We start from the raw sequence: 24,875 nt of genomic DNA on the forward strand, positions 1-24,875 counted from the left end.
TAAAATTGGGGATTATTCAGATATTCCTGTTGAAAAAGAGAAAAGAGAGAAATATATAATCTTACAGTATATTAAATTCATCCCATTGGGCCAAAACTGGTTGAATAAACGTTATTTGCACCTCATTTCAACAACAACAAAAATCTATGTGATGACGGTGAATCAACGTGAAAAACACAATTGTTTTTTTTCCCACCCAACTTTTAACCTTTTAACATGTTTGGTGGATTTCACATTTTGGTTGAGTTCCAAATTTAAATCAAAACTAGACATTGATGTCTGTGCCCAGTGGGATTGGATTTCTGTAATCATATCAGCTAATTTGTCACACTTCTTCTAATCATCCAGAGAGAATGTACCATTCTTTGAGGTTAACCTTTGAGATGACCTCCCTCAAGGATTCTTGCTCTTTCCTCGGAGTGAATTTGTCCCACATTTTAGCAAATTCGCCATTGGTGGCCACGTTTCTCAAGATATTGCGACCATGATGCCTGTGGACAAAGATATTAATATCATCTTAAACGTGCAACATATCAAATCATTTCTGCTGTCTGTGATTAAAAACTGTACTCAATTGATGGCAACCTGAGAAAAAATATCCCATCAAAATAAGACATACATTAGGTAGAATTGGCAAGAGGGTCGGTTTGAGTAATGCACCGTATTACCTGATCTACAAATCATCTCAACAATATAACAACTGGTTATTAACCGTTCGTTATTATGAAAATCTTAGCGAATCTGCACAGCACTTGGCTCAGACCGACAATTGTGATCAAGTAGGGTTGTCTTCATTAGGCACCAAACAGAAGGAAGGAAACTGAATCAGGTACTGAATATTTGGACTCATTTACATTTGTAATTTTTACCCCAATTTTGTGGTATCCAATAGGTAGTTGCAATCTTTGCCCATCGCGGCAACTCCTGTAAGGACTCTGGAGAGGGGAAGGTCGAGAGCCGTGCATCCTCCGAAACACAACCCAGCCAAGCCGCACTGCTTCATGACACATTGCACGCTGAACCTGGAAGCCAGCATCACCAATGTGTCGGAGGAAACACCATACACCTGGCGATCGTGTCAGCGTGCATTGCACCCCGCCCACCACAGGAGGTCGCTAGTTGGCGATGGGAGAAGAACATCCCTGCCGGCCAAACATCCCCGCTAAGCATTTGGCAATTTAACTTTCAAACCCACATGAGTGCCTGGACTTGGATTTTCCTATGCCACGTAGAACTTATTTGTATTTATAATTGTTCCTTTTTGTTTTCAATTACTATTCCCCTCCAAGAGAACCTATGGTTGTTTTCGAATACCTAAAATCCGCAATTCAATCCATGACACCCTTTAGCACAGATGCTGTAGACAGCCGACAATGTGGCTTTTAAAGGCAATTTCAATTTGTATTCGTGGTAAACACTGCAGATGTTGACTCAAGACTAAATTACCTTTAAAAGCTGCATTGTCGGCGATCTAGCGCTATAGCGAGCCATGGATTGAATCCCGACCTTAACTGTTATGTTGAAGCAAGCTACTTTACAGGAGGAACTTCCCACCTGACTTCCTGTGAAGGGTCCACAGCCAGTTTACTGACGGCAATCAAGAAACGGTCAGTGAGGTCTTTCTTCCCCGACAGGAGACGAGCCGTCCCCATGACCTCAGCCAGTCTCTCCAGGTGCTGAGCAGTGCAGCTCCTCACCGCAGCGTTACGGTGGCTGAGGAAGGAAAAACAGAGCACATCAGTTACATGTCATAGAGATACATGAGTTAGGAGATGAATGATAATGGATTGTATTGATGAAGTCTCATCGATGGATCAAAATGTTCGGTAAGACTTTATATTAAGGTCCCTTAATATACCATTTATAAACTGTAAAGAGTTTACTTACCATTTATTAAATCATTATTCCTACATTTGTAAATGTCAATAAGAAATCTATAAATAGTTATTTACACATTTATAAACGCTATTTTAAATGATTTGTTCGTGACTTATCAGATAATTAATAAAGGTGTTTGATCATAGTATGTTCACAATTTGTAAATGATTCATAATGTACTACTAATGTACTATAAACCAGTTATAAAGGAGTTATTGTCAAGGCATTTGTTAATGGTTGACTCACCATTTATATATGTATTTATAAATGTATTTATAAATGTCATGAATGGTGTATTTATTAATGAGTGCATTTATGAATGTGAGTACATGCACTTACTAATACCTCAGTGCCTCACTAATAGCCCCTAATCTTAAGTGTTCACTATATATACTTTATGAAGGTTTATAAATGACTTGTTACTCCCCAAAGGCTAGCACACATCAGTAGACAGTACCTCTCCACCAATGGCTAAAAATAATCTAAATAACGCAATGGTAAAATAAGAAGTACACAACACAAGGAAGTATAAGACATAACAAATAAATGTGATTCCATTCAAATGTGACGTCTAGCGTTGGGGTGAGTTGCTGCCGGAAGTGTTGTGGAATAACCTAGCATGCTGATGAAAAAGGCAGTTAAATAAAAACTAGCAGTATTTCAATCTTCTCGATTTCGAGGCTTGGATAATAGGATAATTTGTGGAAGTCCGGATCTACCCCTTAGTGAGTGTTACTTGACCCTTCTCCCTCTTTACCTCAGCCCACCGACCAGCAGGGCATTCATGACACGGGTAGGGGTGCAGCTCTGCACCATGTGACCCAGGGCAAAGTTGGCGCCCTGCCGGATGAAGGCGTTGGCCTCGCTGGCTTTGTGGAGCAGCACGCGTGCCGTCCCCTCCACCTCACTGTCCATGGCCCTCTGGAGGTGAACGTACATGTCACCCAGTGTGGCCATGGCAGCACAGGACACTGCAGAGCGCAGGTTCTTCACCTGAATCATAATAACACACACAGGACCAGCTATTAATGTTGAGCAGTACAACACACGGACATCAGAAACATGACACAATAATTTGACTTGTTCTCCAAATGTAGCAGATTTGTGCAGATGAATGAATAGGGCAGTGAATGAATACAGCTACCTCATTTATAATGGCAAGGCAGATATCATGGAGTTTAGGCATCAGTATGTCCATGTGGTTCTGAGCCATCACACGGAGAGAGGTCAAGCCCTCGATCTTCTTCTCCCTGCAATTCAGTGAAAGAAACGTAAGCATTTTCCACAACATTTTCCAAAAACATTATAATGATGTTCATCAATTAGGACTCTGGTCTCTTAAATTCAGAAGTTTCTACGCTCTGTAGCTCAAATCTACATTTCCAAGGACACTACACTGTGCTTCCTTTAGCCTAGCTCCATTGGTCTTGTCGACAGTGAATGCTCACCAGTCATCAGAGGCAGAGTGGAGCAGCTTGAAGGTCTTAGTCAGGGCCTGCTCTGGGTTGGACAGGGGCTGCAATCTGGCCTGGTTCTTAATTTGGCCCTTTGGCTCACTGGCTGCCTTCTTGTCTATGGGTTGACAGCAGACATCTATCTCTCTCTGAACTGTATGTATTTATTTATGTATTTACTCATTTCCATATCTGTTTGTAGCTTTTAACACTAGTTCATTATGATATCATTTTAAATATAGCACATATATTTTTTGGTGCTCAACCTGCTCAGAAGCAGGGTCCAATTAGCCTTGAGTAAAGGTTATCTCACTGTGAAACAGGCAAAGCAAGTGTGGAAAAATGTCTTAGCCCTGGGCTAAGGCCATGTGTCCCTTCCCTTCCTACTGTTTTTCTATCACTCTACCTAGCTTGATCTCCCTGTCTTATTCACATTAGTGTGAGTACATGAGAGGGACTGACCTGAGCCGGTGGCAGCCTTTGGCAGGCTGAGGAACCTTATAGGCCGAGGCAGTTTGCTCCTGGGCTTGGTAGGAGGGGGAGCAGGCCTGGGTGGGCTGTCACGCAACTTGACCGGGGTCCCAACATCCAAGTAGTCACGGAGCTCAGCAGGTGTGTTCATATCCACTGAGCTCAGGCTTCCCAGAGAGCTGGTGGCTATTTCCCCCGTGGACATGTCCAAGCCCAAACTTCTCCTGCCCATGGCCTTCACCTCATGTACCACCTTTGGTGTAGACCAGAAAATAATGCTCCCATCATAGAAATACATATAGAACTAGTATATACATAAACTAATACACAGAGAGATCCTGTATTCTAGGATATATTCTATCATGCTGTCAAAGAGAGTATCCTTTCTATCCTGTACCCCCACACACTGACTCGATACCGATACTCCCTGTATTTAGCCTCGTTATTGTTATGTCATTGTGTTACTTTAATTATGATTCATTTTTACTTTAGTTTATTTGGTAAATATTTTCTTAACTCTTCTTGAACTGCACTGTTGGTTTCACGGGAAGGGCCACACTTGTTGTGTTCGGCACATGTGACAAATAAATTTGGATTTGATTTTAAGACATGGAACAACTATCTGTTTTGGCAATTTATCGGTCCAAGTATAATTATGAAGTGCAAATTTTCACATTTACAATAAATTCGAAGTCCATCCTACCTTCCAGGCCTCCTCCTTCAGGTGAGCCTCGATGTCCCTCACCTCCTCCATCAGGTCAATGGGTCCGTTGTTGTCAGCACAGCCCTGGTCCGACTGGACTTTCAGGGCTTTGACTCCCCGCCTGCCCTTCTTCTTCTTGCCCCTCTTGGAGGGAGCTCCAGTTGGAGGGACGGGAACAGGCCACACGCTACTGCTGCTGAATGACTTATTTACCTGGATGGACTCCAGAGAGTGAGATCCAGGTCGAACTTGGGCTCCGTCCACCCCCACCACGTTCTTCAGTGGGGCCAGAGCTAAGTGTTCAAGCCTTCGTGGCAAAGGCCTCGGTGGAGCTTTCGGCCGCGGAATGCACTGAATAGAGGGGACGAAGTGGTGTGCGAAGGTGCTGCCAACCCCGATGAGAGCAGTCCGGACATAATTCTCATGGATAGCACTTATCTTTCTTTGCTTTGCTTCCATGGCCTCTCTCTCAGCTCTCTGCATCTGCAGAAGTCTGGCATCACTGATGAAGCCACGATGGCCCTCTGGGATTGGGTAGCTCTCCTGATAGCCCTGGATCACAATGGTACAGTATGAAGTGTATAGCAGAAGTGAAGTAGGCAAAATAGTCTCTACAGTGTGTCATAAAAAAGTTTTAAGCAAAATATTTTATGGATGTAGGCCTACTGTATGTCTATGAAGCCACAAAATAAACAGTGATATTTTTGGAAAAACGTTTGAAAAACTGATGAGCCTTACAAAACTTGAAAACTTGTCCTGGTCATCCTGTTGGTTTAAAGCCATGTTTTGCTTCCTCAGGTTTTCGATGACGCTCTTCATCTGTGAGTTCTCCTTCTGGAGTTTGTCAAACTCACTTGATTTTCTCCCTCGATAAGCCATTGATGATAAATATTAACACTCTCAAAATAAGAACTTAACCTATCTCTGTGAGAGATCTATCATGAAATGAGTGGAAATTAAATGTTGCTTGTCAGATGGAACCAGGAATGACATCATGGCAAGGCTTCCGTTACATTGTGATGTCATAATGGGGTCTGTTGAGTGCTGAGCACATCAGCACATGGTGAACATTAATGAAAGCTTTTTGATTCCCACATAAAATCATGAATGTGGTGAATTTGTAAATACTATATATATATATATATATACACACACTGCTCAAAAAAATAAAGGGAACACTTAAACAACACAATGTAACTCCAAGTCAATCACCCTTCTGTGAAATCAAACTGTCCACTTAGGAAGCAACACTGATTGACAATACATTTCACATGCTGTTGTGCAAATGGAATAGACAACAGGTGGAAATTATAGGCATTTCGCAAGACACCCCCAATAAAGGAGTGGTTCTGCAGGTGGGGACCACAGACCACTTCTCAGTTCCTATGCTTCCTGGCTGATTTGGTCACTTTTGAATGCTGGCGGTGCTTTCACTCTAGTGGTAGCATGAGACGGAGTCTACAACCCACACAAGTGGCTCAGGTAGTGCAGCTCATCCAGGATGGCACATCAATGTGAGATCTGGCAAGAAGGTTTGCTGTGTCTGTCAGCGTAGTGTCCAGAGCATGGAGGCGCTACCAGGAGACAGGCCAGTACATCAGGAGACGTGGAGGAGGACGTAGGAGGGCAACAACCCAGCAGCAGGACCGCTACCTCCGCCTTTGTGCAAGGAGGAGCACTGCCAGAGCCCTGCAAAATGACCTCCAGCAGGCCACAAATGTGCATGCGTCTGCTCAAACGGTCAGAAACAGACTCCATGAGGGGGGTATGACGTCCACAGCTTACAGCCCAACACCGTGCAGTATGTTTGGCATTTGCCAGAGAACACCAAGATTGGCAAATTCGCCACATGCGCCCTGTGCTCTTCACAGATGAAAGCAGGTTCACACTGAGCACACGTGACAGTCTGGAGACGCCGTGGAGAACGTTCTGCTGCCTGCAACATCCTCCAGCATGACCTGTTTGGCGGTGGGTCAGTCATGGTGTGGGGTGGCATTTCTTTGGGGGGCCGCACAGCACTCCATGTGCTCGCCAGAGGTAGCCTGACCTCCATTAGGTACCGAGATGAGATCCTCAGACCCCTTGTGAGACCATATGCTGGTGTGGTTGGCCCTGGGTTCCTCCTAATGCAAGACAATGCTAGACCTCATGTGGCTGGAGTGTGTCAGCAGGTCCTGCAAGAGGAAGGCATTGATGCTATGGACTGGCCCACCCGTTCCCCAGACCTGAATCCAATTGAGCACATCTGGGACATCATGTCTCGCTCCATCCACCAACGCCACGTTGCACCACAGACTGTCCAGGAGTTGGCGGATGCTTTAGTCAAGGTCTGGGAGGAGATCCCTCAGGAGACCATCCGCCATCTCATCAGGAACATGCCCAGGCGTTGTAGGGAGGTCATACAGGTACGTGGAGGCCACACACACTACTGAGCCTCATTTTGACTTGTTTTAAGGACATTATATCAAAGTTGGATCAGCCTGTAGTGTGGTTTTCCACTTTAATTTTGAGTGTGACTCCAAATCCAGACCTCCATGGGTTGATAAATTTGATTTCCATTGATCATTTTTGTGTGATTTTGTTGTCAGCACATTGAACTATGTAAAGAAAAAAGTATTTAATAAGAATATTTCATTCATTCAGATCTAGGATGTGTTATTTTAGTGTTTCCTTTATTTTTTTGAGGAGTGTATATACACTTTTCTGTAACGTAAAGCAATGCAGAAGCAATAAGCATTGTAAATGATGATATAACACATCAAATTAATGAACATGAGGACACAAAGGAGAGATTAATTGAAAGATCATCTTTTAATACATTTTTAATGCTGAAGTTTTTTAATGCTGAAAAAATCTATGTATTGCAAATCCAATCTGGGCAAATGGCCTGTTGGACAAAAATACAAATTAGATAACATCCTTGCTACTTCAGTCATTTGCTATGCTAAAGTAAAATCTCATTTAATGATGAATGGATACAATTTGGAAGGATTTTCCAGAGTCATACCTCAGTAGGGTAGAGTGTCAGGTGGTACAACCATTGGTGCCATGAGGTCAAAGTGTGAAGGAGGGAGCAAGCCAGAGAGCTGTCTAGGAAGCAGTCCAGGCCCACGGCTTTGAGGCTTTGAGTTGGTCCCATCATTGTAATGCATTGTAGGGTATCTGCTGCCCCATAGACATGCTGGTAGTGGGAAAGGTGTTAGCAGGAGACCACCAGGGACATCTATGATCGGCTGACACGGTCTTGGTTAAACCACATGTATTCTAAAGCAATATTCACTTGCTTTCATAGAGTAAGGATTCACTCCTTTGGGGACACTGCCAGTGTTCTCCTGATATCCATATGTCCCCATTCGTGGAGGTGGTTGTACACACTTGTTCTGTAAAACACATCAACACATTTTCCAAATTGTTAGTAATATTATCACAGTTGAAATACAATGGTTGTTCACTGTTTTTAATTTCATTGAATTTAAGTGTGTACCTCAGCCTTGGGCTCAGTTTTGTTAACCCATCTGTGCAGAGTTGGATCCCAGACAATCTGAGGAAGAAGATATTAGCAATGTGAAGCAAGCCACAATTTGTACCAATTTTAATCCACTCAATTGTCTCTACATAGAATATAGTGTTAATAACCAGTTCCTTACAGATCTGTCTTTGTCCTCAGGTAGATGAACCTCCTTCTTATTAACTCTTCCACTCCCAAAGACCCAGCCACCGGCCGGCCGGCTGCCAGTCTGGCACTGAGGGTTGGCCTCGGAGTGTTCCGGCTTGGTAATGGACATCATAGCAGGATGCTCAACATATCTAAGTTGGACATCTGTAATAAGTGGAAGAAGTCAGGCCACTCTGATCATGTCACCACACAGAACAATTACTAGCTGACAGGTAGGAACGTCTCACTCTGATACTCTGTTACAACCCAATCTTAACCTACACGCAGTCACGGGGATTACTGGGAGTTTACTCTAGTACTCTGCCATCGCATTATTTTGGTTGCAAAATCAACAATTCCCTGCATATTATGCGAGGGCTTACAAATGTGACCAATCGCCAAACTATTTCTGCATAAAATAGTCACATCATCACGCTATCACAATGGTAATTTCTTTACTAATTAGGTACGTTTAAGTGACCTCTTCTCTTGGAATAGAAATCCACAGGTGGAGTACACGCTCCACCATCCCATTTCCACAGTGGTGCCACCATGGGGATGATGGGAGGTGGTTGTGGATGATTGTTTCCATTCTTCACAGGGACACTGGCTGTGAGGAGGAACACCTCCCTGTGTACAGGGACGCTGGACATTGGGACGATTCCCTTCCTCTGCGCAGTGACACTGGCCATGAGGAGGATCAACTCCTTTTGTTCAGGGATGAGGCCTGATGCTCGGAGGATCTCCTTCCTCTGTACAGCAACATCAGCTGCTGTGATGATCTGCAGGTATAAAATAGAGCATATAGTCATTCCCTAAAAAATCAACCACTTGGAATCTATAGCATCATTGACACATAGTACACTGAGTGTATTAAACATTATTAAGAGCACCTTCTCTTTCTGTGACACAGACTAATCAGGTGAAAGCTATAATCCCTTATTGATGTTAATTGTTAAATCTTCTTCTCAGTGTAGATGAAGGGGAGGAGACAGGTTAAAGATGGACTTTTAGACAATTGAGACATGGATTGTGTATGTGTGTCATTCAGAGAGTGAATGGGCAAGACCAAACATTTAAGTCCCTTTGAACAGAGTATGGTAGTAGGTGCCAGAAGCTGTTGGGTTTTTCAGCTCAACAGTTTTCCCTGAGTATCAACAATGGTCCACCACCAAGGGGGGGACCTCAAAAGGAAGGTGTTCTTAATGTTTTGTTCACTCAGTGTAGATCATTCCCTAGCATATACTTTCATTTGTATGTGTACTGATACTGTAAATACACAAATTATATTAATGTTATCTACAATGTATTATAATACCGTAAGCCTCCCTGCTGCAGGGGCATTTCCTCCTACACTTTTGAGCTGGCACTGCTACTACAGGAGATGATGCTATCATAAAGTATTTGATGTAAGTATGTAGGATAATTACACATAATGCTCACTGACTGAACATTCAAAATTACCATAGCAATTATTGACGCATTCACATGTCATCGGAAACTTGGAACCTCAGAGTTAAAATGAATGTACGTTATTAGCGTAGAGCTTCCTACTGGTTGATTCTAATACTTCACAAGTGGGAAACTTTCCATGACGAGTTAGTCATTCCATGACGAGTTAGTGAGTCAGAAATGTCAAAATGTCCTAGTTCGACTTGAAGTGCCTTCTATGATGTAGGGCAGGTCAGTAACCAAATTATTTTACTGTGCCAAGTTGCCACCGGTGGATTCAAAATGAGTAGCCTAACAATTATTTACATGGCCCCAGGTACATTTGCAACCAAATAATTTTTCTGTGAGAAATCAATAATAGTTGCACTCATAGGGTAACAGTCAGCAATTGACAGTGAGCAATGAGCAAGATAAGCATAGACGGCAAGTTGACAATAGCTTATTATTAGTGTAAAGTCATTGTATTTCTATGGTTGCACTCCTCAAAGATTGAATTGCATTGAATTTAATTAATCAGATCCAATGATTTACTGCCCTTAGGGTGGGGTACCGCTAGTCATCATTATTATAATCACCATCTCAATCATTATCACCATACCATCATAGACTTATTCTTCTGTATCTGAGACTCATCTGACACTACCTTAGACATGGCAGTCTGCAACTCAATACACTGCCCCTGCATGGTGTTCAGCGTCCCCTGCATGTGGTTAATCGAATGCTTAACATCATTCAGCAGGATCTGAATCTCAAGTCTGCAAGAAATCAGGTGGTTCAACACACTGAGATGATGAGAGGCTTCATACCATGCCCATTGGACCATCTTTAGGATTCGTTCTCACTTAACACCAATCTAATTAGGAATGTAACTTTGTGCAGAAGATGTTACTGTAGTGTTATTTAGAAGAGAAAAAGTGTACTTTGTCAGGCGCCAAAAGGATGACGGCATGTCTCCCTGCTCCAGTGAGCTCTGCTGGCAGGTCAAGCTCACTGTTGGAGGAACGGGAGCCAAATTAGAGGAAAAATATCTATGGTAAGATAATGTAATACAATCTTTAAACCCATCAGAAGTATAGTACTTACCTCCATGAAAATATTGGTCCATGTTATTTATGGCTGCATTGTCCCAATGTTGACCACTAGTTCCAACTTGTGATGAGAAGGTCTTGATGAAACGATCAAGTCAACATTTTGCTAGACATTTCAGAGATAGCATTAGCAATTGTACACGAGACAGTGCTTCCAGATATTGAGGTATCTTCCTTCTGAGGTATGTAAAAAAAATATTGTGTGTGAGTACTCACATGAAAGGTATCCATGATTCTAGATGAAGCCAATCATGTATGTGATTACCATCCTATGGGTCAGCAATGGAATGATTGCTACACAGCTTTCAGGAGACTTTATGTCTTGGGCCTGGATGAATCATTGAAATACAAGTAATATTGTGAAATTGTGATGAATAATTGCCATTGTAATATTCCATCAAAGTTATTTGTTTTGACAGTCAAAACAACTAACTCTTACGATTAATCACTTGACTTGAGTAACTTGAGTTGACGGAAGTAGCAACTTTATATTCTGACCTAGACACTAACTTGTGCAATGCCTAATGCACAATCTATGCATGTTATTGGCTCATCATAGTATATAGCCGAGGGTCTCATAGTCCAAAAACAGCATTGGTCATTGGACTGCTCAGTCAAAACAACTCACTTTTATGATGAATCACTTGACTGGAGTAATTTGAGTTCGGAACTAAAACATTAAAAGTAGGCTATAGCTTGACGCATATCCTTACCTTGGACAAGCGTATCCAAAAGGCCTATCCAGTCGTGCGTGAAGATACCTTTAGGCCGATAAAAGCGCAGTACGGGTTGAGACACGTTCAGTAATGTGAATCTGTAACACCGATATAAAAGCACGTTTTCATTTATAATTTACACTGTAGAATGACCTGCAAGCCAATCAGAATCTAGTTTTAAACAACACTGTGGGTTCCATGGAACATCACAAACATATTAGGCCACTTGCGTCACAGATTACAGTCACTGAACATGGGTTTAATAGCTATAATGGCTATATGTACAGTATATGCATCTCGTATTGAATTGAGATTACATTTACTGCACCACTGTAATTATGTAGCCTAATCCTATGAGGACCATATGTGAAATGTCAGAATCATGGCACATGAAAACATAATTAAATTGACTGCAGATTACAAAATTACCTGTGACAGAATATCCATGTAATTTCAATTAAAATACGTTAAACCAACGTGGAATAAACATTGAATTGATGTATGTGCCCAGTGGGAAGTGATCAATTCGAAATGATTGAATACATACAGTATTACAAAGAAAGAGATACAAAAATTGCTTAGAAAAGCTTGAAAAAGTCTAATTTCCCTGGGCCACTCAAAAGTGAAATGTATGTACGCATTACTGTACAACGCTTTTGATGAAAGCGTCTGCTTTCAAATCTCTGACTTTCACACATATTTACAATCTCGCAATGTTTCTTTCTGGCGCTTTCACATTTGCGGGATTTTGTGAAGTAAATGATGTGCAGGAGAGCTCCATGAAATCATGACATGGTCAAGATGGCGACATGATAGGGTGGAAACATTTCTAGCTGTGGAACAATTTTTGGGTTTTCTCACAAAGTTTATAGTTTTAGACTGCAGTTGCAATTTGTTATTTTCACAAAAATGATATCTAACCATACAAAGAATAATTTTTTAATTATTCAAACCATTGACATATTTTTTACGATTTCCAACGGACAAGCTAGCTATCGAAACGTTTCAGCGTGTGCCATTAAGTTAGCCTGCTAACGTCTTCATAGCTAGTAGCATGTAATCAGGACATGACCAAATTGTTGCTGAGATAATGGATGTTGAAACTTCCAAGGAGAAAAGAGGCATTGTTGAAACTCACTCATATGCTTGCAGTGTAAAAAAGGGGGGTGAATGCGATTCATACCCGAATACCGCAACCAAGGAGCAACTTCCAAAGAAGCTGAGAAGTGAACCATCAATGAGCCAGCTACAGGACAACATCGTCCGCATCCTCACGGCTAAAATCAAAGAGAGTACAGATAACATCATGAATTTGGTGTAAAAGAACACTGTCAGTATCGTTAACCTGAAGAAATCGATTGATTTCAGTGCTGAGGAAGTAAAAACTCTGAAGCAGCAGAACGCAACATTGAACATTCAGGTTGCAAAGCAGGAGAAGAAACTCACTGAAATGGAGTCAAAAGGTAAACGAGAATGACCGGTATAGTCAGAGATGGAATCTTCAAATTTATGGAATAGCAGAAAAAGCAGGCTTCCCAGGTGGCGCAGTGGTTAAGGGCGCTGTACTGCAGCGCCAGCTGTGCCATCAGAGTCCCTGGGTTCGCGCCCAGGCTCTGTCGTAACCGGCCGCGACGGGAGGTCCGTGGGGCGACAATTGGCCTAGCGTCGTCTGGGCTTGGGAGCGATTGGTCGGTAGGGATCTCCATATCTCATCGCGCACCAGCGACTCCTGTGGCGGGCCGGGCGCAGTGTGCGCTAGCCAAGGTTGCCAGGTGCACGGTGTAGCCTCCGACACATTGGTGCGGCTGGCTTCCGGGTTGGATGCGCGCTGTGTTAAGAAGCAGTACGGCTGGTTGGGTTGTGTATCGGAGGACGCATGACATTCAACCTTCGTCTCTCCAGAGCCTGTACGGGAGTTGTAGCAATGAGACAAGATAGTAGCTACAACAATTGGATACCACGAAATTGGGGAGAAAAAGGGGTAAAATTAAATTATAAAAAAATAAAAAGAATAGCAGAAAAATCTGACGAGAACATCAAAGCAAGAGTGAAGGACATTTGCAGGGCAATAGGAGGAGCGAAATGTTGTTGCAGGTTCTCTGGATGTAGTGCACCGCCTGGGTAGGCTGAGAGATGGGGAAAACAACCAGCCACCACGACCAGTGATCATGAGATTCATCTCCAGGACAGTGAGGGACATGACAAGGAAAAGTGCAAAGAAAAATGACTATTTAAAGAAGAACAACCTGAGGTTCAAGGAGGATCTGACAGCATTTGAAGAATCAGAATCGTCTGATTTATCAAGTGAGTTTTATTTGCATCTGATAAAACTTTATATTTCTTGAGGAAAGAGCATTGTTTGTGTGAGCCAAACTTTTTTTATATATAGATTTATTTTATGGCAGGGAAATTCGCACTGACACTTAATGTTAGCTTGATGGCTATTAGTTTTTACCAATTTATGGTACAATGTTATTTGCAATTGTATAAATATATATATATATAGAATTTAGGTCACCCACTAGCGTGGTGCAAAGGACTGTTTTTATTTGCAACTAGTAAGAACTTTTCTTTTTGTGAGACCCTGGTTCATGTGAACGTATACAAGTTTAATATTCTTCATCTAGTCACTGTGATAGTAAATGTCCATTTCTGTTTTTTCTATTAATGCTAGGCGAATCGTAATATTTTTAAGAGACAGGAATGAGGTTTCTAAAGCAGTTTCCTGTATTGAAGACTTTTCCTTAGTTTCGGGTTTGAAAATGAATATCAGTAAGTCAGCCTTATTTCCATTCAAGGATTGTGTTTTACAGGAAGTATTTGGTATCCCAATTAAAGATAAGGTTACTTATATTGAAATTGTTATATGCAAGGATGAAAAACAAAGGACTGAATTGAACTTTAACTAATTGAACCTCTGGTTGATGAGAGATATTTCGTTATACGGTTGAGTATTATTATCCAAAGCTGAAGGGTTATCCAGATTGGTTTATGTCTCGTTGTCACTTGACTTACCCCCTAAAATTGTAAAGGACTTAGATAAGATTATTTATAGTTTTATTTGATGTGATATCCACAAAAATGATGTGGATATATTGAAGCAACATCTCAAGACATCAGTCAGGAAGTTAAGGCTTGGTCGCAAGTGGGTATTCCAAATGGACAATAACCCCAAGTATACTTCCAAAGTTGTGGCAAAATGACTTAAGGACAACAAAGTCAAGGTATTGGAGTGGCCATCACAAAGCCCTGACTTCAATCCTATAGAAAATGTGTGGGCAGAACTGAAAAGGTGTGTGCGAGCAAGGAGGCCTACAAACCTGACTCAGTTACACCAGCTCTGTCAGGAGGAATGGGCCAAAATTCAGTAAACTTATTGTGGGAAGCTTGTGGAAGACCAACCGAAACGTTTGACCCAAGTTAAACAATTTAAAGGCAATGCTACCAAATACTAATTGAGTGTATGTAAACTTCTGACCCACTGGGAACGTGAAATAAATAATAAGAAAAGCTGAAATAAATAATTATCTCTAGTATTATTCTGACATTTCACATTCTTAAAATAAAGTGATGATTCTAACTGACCTAAGACAGGGATTTTTTACTAGGATTAAATATCAGGAATTGTGAAAAACTGAGTTTAAATGTATTTGGCTAAGGTGTATGTAAACATCAGACTTCAACTGTACCTAGAAGTGCACACTATTCTTATTATTTTTTAATGTATGTTTATAGTCAACTATACAACTTCTACTACTACTACACTTTATATCATCCAATAATATATAATGAAAAACACTCAACATGAAGAATTAATGCAATTATGTTAATTTCAAATATTTATTTTGAAATATAGATTAGGTACTCTTCTTTTTATAGCAGGAAGTAAAGGGACTGGACAAGGCTTTGCCTATAGCTGAAAACATCCTGGAAATGAGCGAGCGCTTCCTTGGTTTCTTCTTGGTGGAGCATACACTCTCTGTTCGGCAGGATTGTTGATCATTGACAATTGCTGGGGGAAAAAATGTAAACATAACATTTTCTTTAACTGACCCTAGTTAGTGTGAAGAATTAGTATTGCATTATTATTATTTAAATTGTAATATTCTACATAATTTACAAATGTCGGGCGGCAGGTAGCCTAGCAGTCTCAATCCGCCTATTTAACGCAGAAGTGTTACATAGGCCACCCCAGGGCTTAGACTGTTTAGTGCCAAAAAGAAGGGGATAAAAACATGCAAAAAATATATATACATATAAATAAATATATATATATATATATATATATATATATATATATATATATATATATATATATATATATATATATATATATATATATATATATATATATATATATATATATATAAAAAGTTGACGATATATATCAGACGCTTCAGTTCCATGTAGTGAATCTGTTATTCAATGCGTTTGTATGGGCAAATAGCAGTAAGGCCGATACAAACCCCTCGGCCCAGACAGGGCGTAGACTCTTGTGGGTTAAAAAGCATGATCATTACAAAGGTGCAACTCGTGCTGGAGGCAATAAAAGGCCACGCTAAAATGTGCAGTTTTGTCACACCACACAACGCAACTCTGTCTCTGTCTCAGAGACAGAGACTGAGAAAAATAGGAGCAAGGAAAAATGCTGGTTGACTTCTTTTGAGGGAGCGTGCAATTGGCATGCTGACTGCAGGAATGTCCACCAGAGCTGTGGCCAGAGAATTGGATGTTTATTTCTTTACCATAAGCTGCCTTCAATGTCGTTTTAGAGAATTTGGCAGTATGTCCAACAGGCCTCACAACCACAGACCACGTATATGGCGTCGTGTTGGCTGTAGGGTTATGGTGTGGGCAGGCATAATCTACGGACAACGAATACAATTGCATTTTATCAATGGCAATTTGAATGCACAGAGATACCGTCACGAGATCCTTAGGCCCATTGTCGTGCCATTCATCCGCCGCCATCACCTCATGTTTCAGCATGGTAATGCATGGCCCCATGTCGAAAGGCCTGCATACTCACCAGACATGTCACCCATTTAGCATGTTTGTGATGCTCTGGATTGACGTGTACAACAGCGTGTTCCAGTTCCCACCAATATTCAACAACTTTGCACAGCTATTGAAGAGGAGTGGGACAACATTCCATAGGCCACAATCAACAGCCTGATCAACTCTATGCGAAAGAGAAGTGTCACGCTGCATGAGGAAAATGGTGGTCACACCAGATACTGACTGCTTTTCTGATCCACGCCCCTACCTTTTATTTAAGGTATCTGTGACGAACAGATGCATATCTGTATTCCCAGTCATGTGAAATCCATAGATAAGGGCCTAATGAACGTATTTCAATTGACTGATTTCCATATATGAACTGTAACTCAATAAAATCTTTGAAATTGTTGCATGTTGCGTTTATATTTTTGTTCAGTACACATTTGAGTGTATTGACTTACCTTTTTCACTGACGGCAGGGGTCTGGTTCTGGGAAGGTGTTGGAGTGCAGTGGTTCTTCTTGTTGACCTTCTTTGTACACTGGGTAACAAACAGTCATTTATACAGTAGGAGAAATTGCACACAAAGGGTATCAGTGTTTACCATCATACTGTACGTAATGAATAAAAATAATCTTAAAAATGTGTATTTTGATGACATATGTACCTTTGGGTTGAGTCCACAGAGAGCGCTGAATCTTCCTCTCTTCTTTTCCTTTCTACAAGTTGTTGGAAGCCCAGAATTACCTACCTCGTCACTGCCAAGTACATTGTGTGATGACAACTGTGTCATGGAGGGAGGTGAAGAGCTAGCCTCATTGCATTTAGCTAGTAGTTCCCTAGTTAATGATTTGACCAGGGCATCGTCAAATGCATAATCCGTTGACTTCATTGCAACCTGGAGCATCTTCTCTGACCCAAATTCTTGAAGAAGCCCCTTGTAGACAGCCTTGAAAATCTTTTTGATTTTCAGATTCTGGGGGTAGGCTTGAGTTGGTTCAAGGCCTGAGGTGCCACAGAACTCAGACAGAATCCTCTTTGTGAGAACTCTTGATGTTTCACCAATGTCAGAGGATTCCAGTAATGTGATAGGGGTGATCATTGACAGCAATCTAACAATCAGTAAAAGTACCAAAGAGGTGTAGTCATTGCTAGTGGAGTCAAATGATGCATGTGTCTCAGAGTCCATGGCTGATGGAGTTGATGGATGCACAGAGACACTAGACATCTCCAGATCTTTGTTGTCCATCTTGGATTCCACCTCTCCTAAAACTTGAATATCCACAGTTCCACCGTTGTGTGTGCTGCTGCCAGACAGAGGGGGTCTAGGCAATGATTTGGAACTAGACTGACGGCTAGTGGTCATGAGAGCCGGTCTGTCAGAGTCAAGTGTTCCAGCATCAGTTGGGGACAACCCATTGATTATGTTCATCAACTCTGATAATTCTTCTGATGAATTGGAGGCCACAGAACAGGTATCCATGACCTGATTGACCATTATATTGGTGAAAAGGCTCTTTGTGTCAAAGTAAACTTGTGAGGAACTAATGGAGATGGCAGAAGAGCTCGGCATAAGCCAACTTGTTTCCTGCAGAGAACCATCAGAGATGGTAGTTTGGCAGAAATCGGATCCTTGTGGAGGAAGCCAGAAGACAATCTGCTGTAGCAGACGTTTTATTGACTCCGTAGCAAAGGAGTACACAAGGTCAGATGGAAACTCCCTGGATTCTTCAGAAGCATTCAATCCTGTCTTCAGCTTCAAAAGAATAGAGTCAGACACGCTCTTGCCAGCTGGCACAAAAAGAGCCTGGGGGGTGTTGTGACTTTTTATGAGCTCATAAACTTTGTCAGTGAGCTCATGTGAGAAGTTCTGAAGACCGTCCCTGGGGCTGAGTCTCGCAAGTCTTCTTGTAAAAGAAGTGACATCATCTGCAGTGGCTATGTGTTCCGTGTCTTCTCTTGGAATGACCTCCATAACAGTGTCAACTATGGCAGAGATGGTTTGCCTTGTGTAATTTGTTGACCCTTGTGAATGAGTTGAGGAGTCACTCATATCAATGACCGAACTCCTAATGATAGGACAATAGATTTCAACAGGCCACTCATTGGGGACTGGAGTGCCGGGAAGAGAATTTGTCAAATCACTCTGGGACCCTCTGGTCATGGCAGAGGTGATGGACAGGGAGGACTTTGAGGAGGATGGCCGGTGTATCTCGTGTCCATCACTTCTCACCATGTCAACATCCTCCAACATGGAGCCCACGATGGAACGAGTCAAGAGGGCTTTCTGAGGTGCTCATCCTCTCTGACATAGACACTCTCCTCTGGATTGTCATCAGAGTCTGACTAATTAAGGCTTTGGAATAATTTACCATGCTGGTCTGGCTGCCTTCATGTTCATTGTAAGTCATTTGTGTAGAAGTAGCTGTTCTGCATATGGATTCGGCATGTTTGGGGGCCTCAACCACATTGTCTAGGAGTACCGGTTGTTGCTGGGCAAAAAAATCCTTGACCTTGATGAACACATTGTTGAACAGGTTAACAGTGCCTGGCCAAATGATCTTTCCTTTCACATTGACCCCGTTGTGAACACTGACAGGAAGGGTTGAAGCTGACAGGGATCTCTCTAACTGGCCAGACACTGAAGCATCAGACATTTTAGTCATCTGGGTGAAGCTATTAAGGTCTTTAGTGATGCTTATGACGATGTTGGATGCTGCAGAATTGGTGTGCAGAGAAGAGGTGAACAAAGGTGGAGTTCCACGGTTCTGAAGGATTTTGAAATCTCTATCATCACCATCATTACTGGACTCTGTACAAATGTCTGCACTTCTACCATCAAGGCTGGTATTTACAATGCCAATCAACCCTGATTGAAGGATCCCACCAGCCAAATGTGAGGCTTTAGTTTGAAACTCCTCAGTACATAGTTTGTCAAAGGCTGTGGATTTAAGACTTCTAGAGGATGCTTCCTCTTCATCATTGTTGATCCCACCATGCAAATTGTCCTGTGTATTGACAGCATAGTCATCAACATATAAATATGATTTGGAGGCGGCAAGGACGTCAATCTGAGAAACAACGGCATCCAAAAGCTTGGACAGGTCTTCTGTATCTCCTTTTAGGCTAGAGAGGCATTCCTCCATGGATTCCTCAGCGTGATTCACAGTGAGGATCTGACTAATGACTTCCTTGGTACAGGTTTGAAGGTCCGCTTGGATTTCAGGAGAATCACTATTACAAGTCACCTGAGAATCTAAACTTTCACTAGGAGCCTGTTTGAGAGTCTCATCATGTATTGGTGTAACACCATCGATGACCTTTACAGAGTCTTGGCAGGGAGTGAGAAACCGCCTCAGCATTTCTCGAAATCTATGATATATAATACGAGCAGCAGAAAGGGTGCTCACTTTTGAAATTCTGACATTTTCAGAGTGATGTGCCTGCATGGACTGAACAATAGTCTCCACATCTGTTACAAAAGTGTCCAGTAATTTAGATGCTTCAGAGTCTCCCAGTAAGCTGTTTGTAAAAGGGTTGACAGATCTCAGAGCTTCACTCACTGCCTTTCTAGCCTTTGTCTGGAAAGACACACTGGACAGTTTCTTCATATTTATAACTGGAAGACTCTGGGTAGATTCACTGTTGGTGGTGCTGTCCTGCAGACCAAGTGGAAAAGTGAGATGGGAGAGACATTGTTCACTGTCTAGCAACTCAGATGGTGAAGCGGAACAAGAACTGGTGAAATCATTCAAGTCAGACATGATGCCATCCACAAATAGAATGGCCTCCAGAGACTCTTCAGAATCACACTCTCCAACAGAAGATGAGAACTTCTCCATCACCTCAGTCTTATACAAGACAAGAACCTGGCTGGCAATCGCTTTTGTGGTGTCAAGGAGGACTTGGTCTTGCAAATACTTTTTTTGAGCTAAGAGAGGTTTTGGGGTCTCACTTTGTCCTTTTTGTTCATTCATAGATGAGGGGGTTATTAAAAGTGGTTTACAAGAAATGGAGTCTGATGTGTCAGCCTCACCATTACTGGAATGACTGACGTCCAGGCACAAAGTTGGAAAAATTGTGAAAGATTATTTTGTGCTCTCCACAAATGTACTTGCGAGATCCCCTTTTTCTGGACAGGTAAGAAGCCTCTTCAGCGTATTTTTCATGTCGTAGTAACAACCAACAGTGTAAGACCAGATCTTACTTTCATGGTTTTCAAGAAGGATCTGCTCACTCTGTGCAGGGGAGCAGGATGCCCTGATAGACTGGGTAAGATTGTCCATGTCTGAAACAAAGGTACTTACCAACTCAGAGGCCTCAGGGTCAATCATAAGGTCTCTGATCTCACCTATCCTAGGAGTTGGACAAGATGATGTAGTGCCAGAACAACATGATGTACAACCCCTGAATCTTTTAACGATCTCTCGGATCGATTCAGTGGCCTTGGTCTGAAACTCCTCAGTGAGTAGTCTGTCCATACTTTGTGTTGACAGACGAAGACTAGATTTGGCACCTTTGATATTGAGGTTGCTCTCTCCTTGTTTTAGCATCTCCTCAGGACTTTTACAAGCTTCAAGCATCTTCATATGGTCAGCAACAACACAAAGCAGTTCCCTCTTGTCGGGGTCATTTTCCTCCTTATTGCTGAAGTTCAAAACAGTGCCACTGAAGGCTGTCATGACCTGTCCTGTTAAATGTGTCATATCCACCTCAACACCATCCTCTCTGAGAACAACACTCTGCTCAACACTCTTCCCATTAATGTACATCTGAAGTATGTTGGAAATGCCAGACACCATCTCCTCAACCACCTTGGTGCTGGAGACACCACCACTGGTGTCAAAAATGACAGGGGACATTCGCCCAGAGATGGGAGTTTGGATAGCCACAGAGATTATGGAATTGACCTTCTTTGACACTTCTCCAACAATAACCCGGGATAGACTTTGAGTGTCTACCTGGCCCTCTCTTTGGATACAGAGGACATTGTTCAGCGACTCTTTGAAGGAATCCTTGACACCAGTGAGGAGACTGTCCTCAGTGATCCCAAAAAAGTCACTGAGTGGCTCAGATGATATAGACTCACCATCTCCCTGAGTATTTGGCAACACTGTCTGAGACCTTTGAGAATACAAAGCAAACAATACAGCATTCCATATTCAATAGTAGACACTGTAGTCACATTAATGCATAATTCAATAATCAGTTAAACTGGTCATTAAGAGTAAACTGTTACACAGATAAACAAAACATATTTTCACAAAATGGGTTATGAATAGTTAGGTGAAACCGGTTTCTTTAGGAATGACTGAACATACCCATTACGAGAGGAGCTTGATTTGGCCGTGCAAGACCTTGAGGATTTGCTGCTGCCTCTCTTGTGAACCTTCAGGTTTGTGCTAGAGGATCTCTCTGATTCTGTCAGAGACTTGCCAGATACTGGAGACACGTGGCTGTATATCCGTACAAAACGGAAAATTGCAGGGATGATGACCTCCAGGATGGCCTCAGATACAAACCGCACAATCTCCAGGCACATCTCTGCAAGCAATGCCCTCATCACCTGTAGGACCGAAACAGTGTAGGTAGATTACTCATAGCCGGGCTCTGAAACCAAGCTCCTCGAAGAGATACCAACAATCTCACATATGTTCATGAGAATCATGAAAGTGGCATACATTGGAAAGCATGAAAAGCAGTAGGCTACTAAAAAGCTCTTTGAATGTAACTGTTTGTGATAATGTGGATGATACTGTAGATAGATAAAAGGTTTGTATCTAATATTCTTGAAACATCTATTAATATATCTATGAATCATTTTCAGGGTTAAGGGACTTACAGGGTCCATCCTGCCAATGCTTAACTGCCTCCATTACCTATAGGAGATAATTAGATGTTTTTAGCACCAAAAAGCACACCAACACACATACAATTTATAAAATCCTCCAGATGACATTGCATTCAAATACTACAATAGAAGTTTAGACATACTCCTCAGTAAGTTTTTCCAGAAACCGGATGATAATCGGGTTGAAAGCATCCGGATCGATTGGCGGGAGGTCAAGAGCCCTGGTCTGACAGGCCCTGGAGACACACTCACTTAGGATCTTCTCATTAGATTGTCCCTGGTGAGATGTCCCCTGAACTGCCATCCCAGAGAATTCCACAGATGTAGAGGGATCTGTGTGCAAAGCAGCATTCACCAAGGTAAAGAAGTCAGAAAACATGTAACCTTCTGAGGCAAATATGTATTAGCCAACTTTGTGAAGTTAAGTAGCCAAGAAAGTATAACATGTGCACTCTGCTATTAGTTCTCTGCTCAATAGATGTCCATACTAAATTACATTTACATGCAAAAGGATTACATTCAGTGAAATTAGTGTTTCATTTATGACCTGCATCAGTGATCTGCTCCACTTTGTTTCTCTTGGTCCTCTTGGCCTAAAAAGACAATACAGTCAATGATATACACGTAGATACTGTATGAAGCCATTCCAATACAGCCCTTTGAGTAGAGCAAGGGTACGACTGATTGCAGGGCTGTCCCCGACAAAAAAAAAATTGTCGACCGAGAGTCATCCTGTTCTAATGTTAAAATGTATTTTTCCATATCAGACACAGCCTATGTGTTTGAATAAAATGACCTACATAGGCACTGAGCTTGGCTGATGCTTTAAGCACACTGTTTAATTAAATAATTAAGACACACAAATGACTCAAGAAAGAGCCCGATGGTGACACTGTATTAAAATAAATGACAGCGAGTGCCTGTGTGACAGGTGCACGTTGTCTCGCTCTCCTTCCTACTGCAGCGAAAAGGCACCACATAACAGCAAGTGTTTATTGTGCTGTCCATGCTGAAGACGCAATATCATTTCAGCCATTTAGTTTCTTCCTTACAGTTCTGGAAACTTCTTCTTTACAGTTCTGGAAACTTCTTCTTTACAGTTCTGGAAACTTTAGAGTGTTTTCTATCCTAATCTGACAATTATATGCATATTCTAGTTTCTGGGGCTGAGAAATAGGCCGTTTCAAATGGGTATGTTTTTTATCCAAAAACGAAAATACTGCCCCCTACACGCAAAAGGTTAAGCAAATGTTAAGCAATACCAGTCTGTTCTAACAACTAAAAATTATAAAGCCATTATTACAGCATAGCAAATATTAAAAACAACCGAATCTGTGAAATTGCTTAATTCAACATTTTGCCGGTGCATGAGGCTTGGTGCTCACAGAATCAGTAGGCTATTAAACAAATACTCAAACAGGCAATAGAAGCTATATCTGTCTTACTCCTGTATATATGTATACAGTACCAGTCAAAAGTTTGGACACACCTACTCATTCTTAGTCCAGAGGGCATCCCCTACTGTGCCACCAAAGTGCAGTCCATCACTTGGATCCAGGTAAGACGTAAATACTACTGAAATAGTATTAGATTAGGCTTTTCTTCACTTATTCCATTTGGCCTTAATATGTATTCTCTTTGTCAGCGTGTGGCTGGCAGGGTGACCCACTATGCGTCTCACCTCTGCCACGAGACGTCTGTGGACGTGACGCTTGGCTGCTACCAGGTAAATAAACGATTTTCTATGTATATAGACTAGACATTACTGGGAATTTTTGCATTCGATTTGGTGTGTTTTCTAATAAACAGGTGTGTTGTGTGTTTTGAGCAGCAGACTGATGTCTCAGTGGTGTACGCCACTCTCCACATGGGGCTGGACGGCCTTCTCTCCTCTTCAGCGTGGTCGGAGGCTGCCTCCTTCTCTACTCCCACCACTCAGCAGTTCACTGACCCAGAGCCTGAGGGCCACAACTGCTATGAGGTCAGACGTTACACACACATACTATTGACTAGGAGCATTAAGATCCTTCCATTGACCGATTGTTTGTTATGTCATTGCACTGGTCACTGATTTTGAATGCTTGTTTTGTTGTCGTAGGGCTGGGAGGACCTGCTGCCTGAGGAGAGGGAGGTTCCTCTGCTAAAGTGAGTTCCTCTAAATGTCTGTGTAGTCTGAGCTTGTCAAATGCTGAAGGATAGTGGTCATAATGCTGTTATCCCCCATTGACTCTAATGGTTGACATGCTTCATTCCCTCCCTTTCACAGCCTCTACCTTACCACCAAGAGAGTGGAGGACATCGCCCTGAGGCTCGTCTCCTTGCGCCAGGCCTTTACTGTGAGTGGACCCACTTTTATTTTTCTCTCTGTGACTTCTTGTTCTGTCTCCTACAGGAAGATGTCTCACCCTAACTCTTCCCTCTTTCCTAGACCCTGCTTGGTTCCACCCTGAGCAGGAATCATCTGTTTGTGGCGGGAAAAGTCCTCCTGGGCGGCCTTGTTCAGGCCAACCACATGGTAACTCACTAACTCATTCTCTTTCAAGGGAAAGAGAGCGTCCCTGAGGGGAAATGTGTTCTGTTCACTAAGATGCTCTTTTCTTTGTCATA

At 42.1% G+C, this 24,875-nt stretch overlaps 3 protein-coding genes across 4 annotated transcripts; all 3 read right to left on the reverse strand.

Annotated features, from left to right (window-relative positions):
- Positions 1–1,460: 1,460 nt before the first annotated feature.
- LOC110490031 (TOG array regulator of axonemal microtubules protein 1-like) lies at positions 1,461–4,558 on the reverse strand. Of its 2 annotated transcripts, XM_036945581.1 has the most exons (5): positions 4,507–4,558; positions 3,795–4,056; positions 3,023–3,128; positions 2,636–2,871; positions 1,461–1,713 (listed from the first exon to the last, which is right to left on the reverse strand). In XM_036945581.1, the coding sequence occupies exons 3-5, from the start codon at positions 3,089–3,091 to the stop codon at positions 1,530–1,532; spliced, it is 489 nt and encodes a 162-aa protein (XP_036801476.1). In that variant the 5' UTR covers positions 3,092–3,128; positions 3,795–4,056; positions 4,507–4,558; the 3' UTR covers positions 1,461–1,529. The 2 variants fall into 2 exon arrangements, with proteins under 2 accessions (XP_036801476.1, XP_036801475.1); XM_036945580.1 differs by lacking the exons at positions 3,795–4,056; positions 4,507–4,558 and having other exon boundaries at positions 3,023–3,211.
- A 2,727-nt stretch (positions 4,559–7,285) lies between these two features.
- Positions 7,286–12,677, reverse strand: LOC110490719. The gene is made up of 7 exons (XM_036945534.1): positions 12,601–12,677; positions 10,534–10,603; positions 8,643–8,943; positions 8,154–8,326; positions 7,991–8,047; positions 7,514–7,886; positions 7,286–7,393 (listed from the first exon to the last, which is right to left on the reverse strand). Exons 1-6 carry the CDS (start codon positions 12,675–12,677, stop codon positions 7,755–7,757), a joined length of 810 nt encoding a protein of 269 aa, XP_036801429.1. The 3' UTR covers positions 7,286–7,393; positions 7,514–7,754.
- Positions 12,678–15,254: 2,577 nt separating this feature from the next.
- Positions 15,255–19,346, reverse strand: LOC118936399. Its single transcript, XM_036944324.1, has 3 exons — positions 17,085–19,346; positions 16,880–16,958; positions 15,255–15,429 (listed from the first exon to the last, which is right to left on the reverse strand). Exons 1-3 carry the CDS (start codon positions 18,669–18,671, stop codon positions 15,275–15,277), a joined length of 1,821 nt encoding a protein of 606 aa, XP_036800219.1. The 5' UTR covers positions 18,672–19,346; the 3' UTR covers positions 15,255–15,274.
- Between the last annotated feature and the right edge of the window lie 5,529 nt (positions 19,347–24,875).

The sequence above is a fragment of the Oncorhynchus mykiss genome, chromosome 15 (genome assembly GCF_013265735.2).
Source record: "Oncorhynchus mykiss isolate Arlee chromosome 15, USDA_OmykA_1.1, whole genome shotgun sequence".
NCBI lineage: Eukaryota > Metazoa > Chordata > Actinopteri > Salmoniformes > Salmonidae > Oncorhynchus > Oncorhynchus mykiss.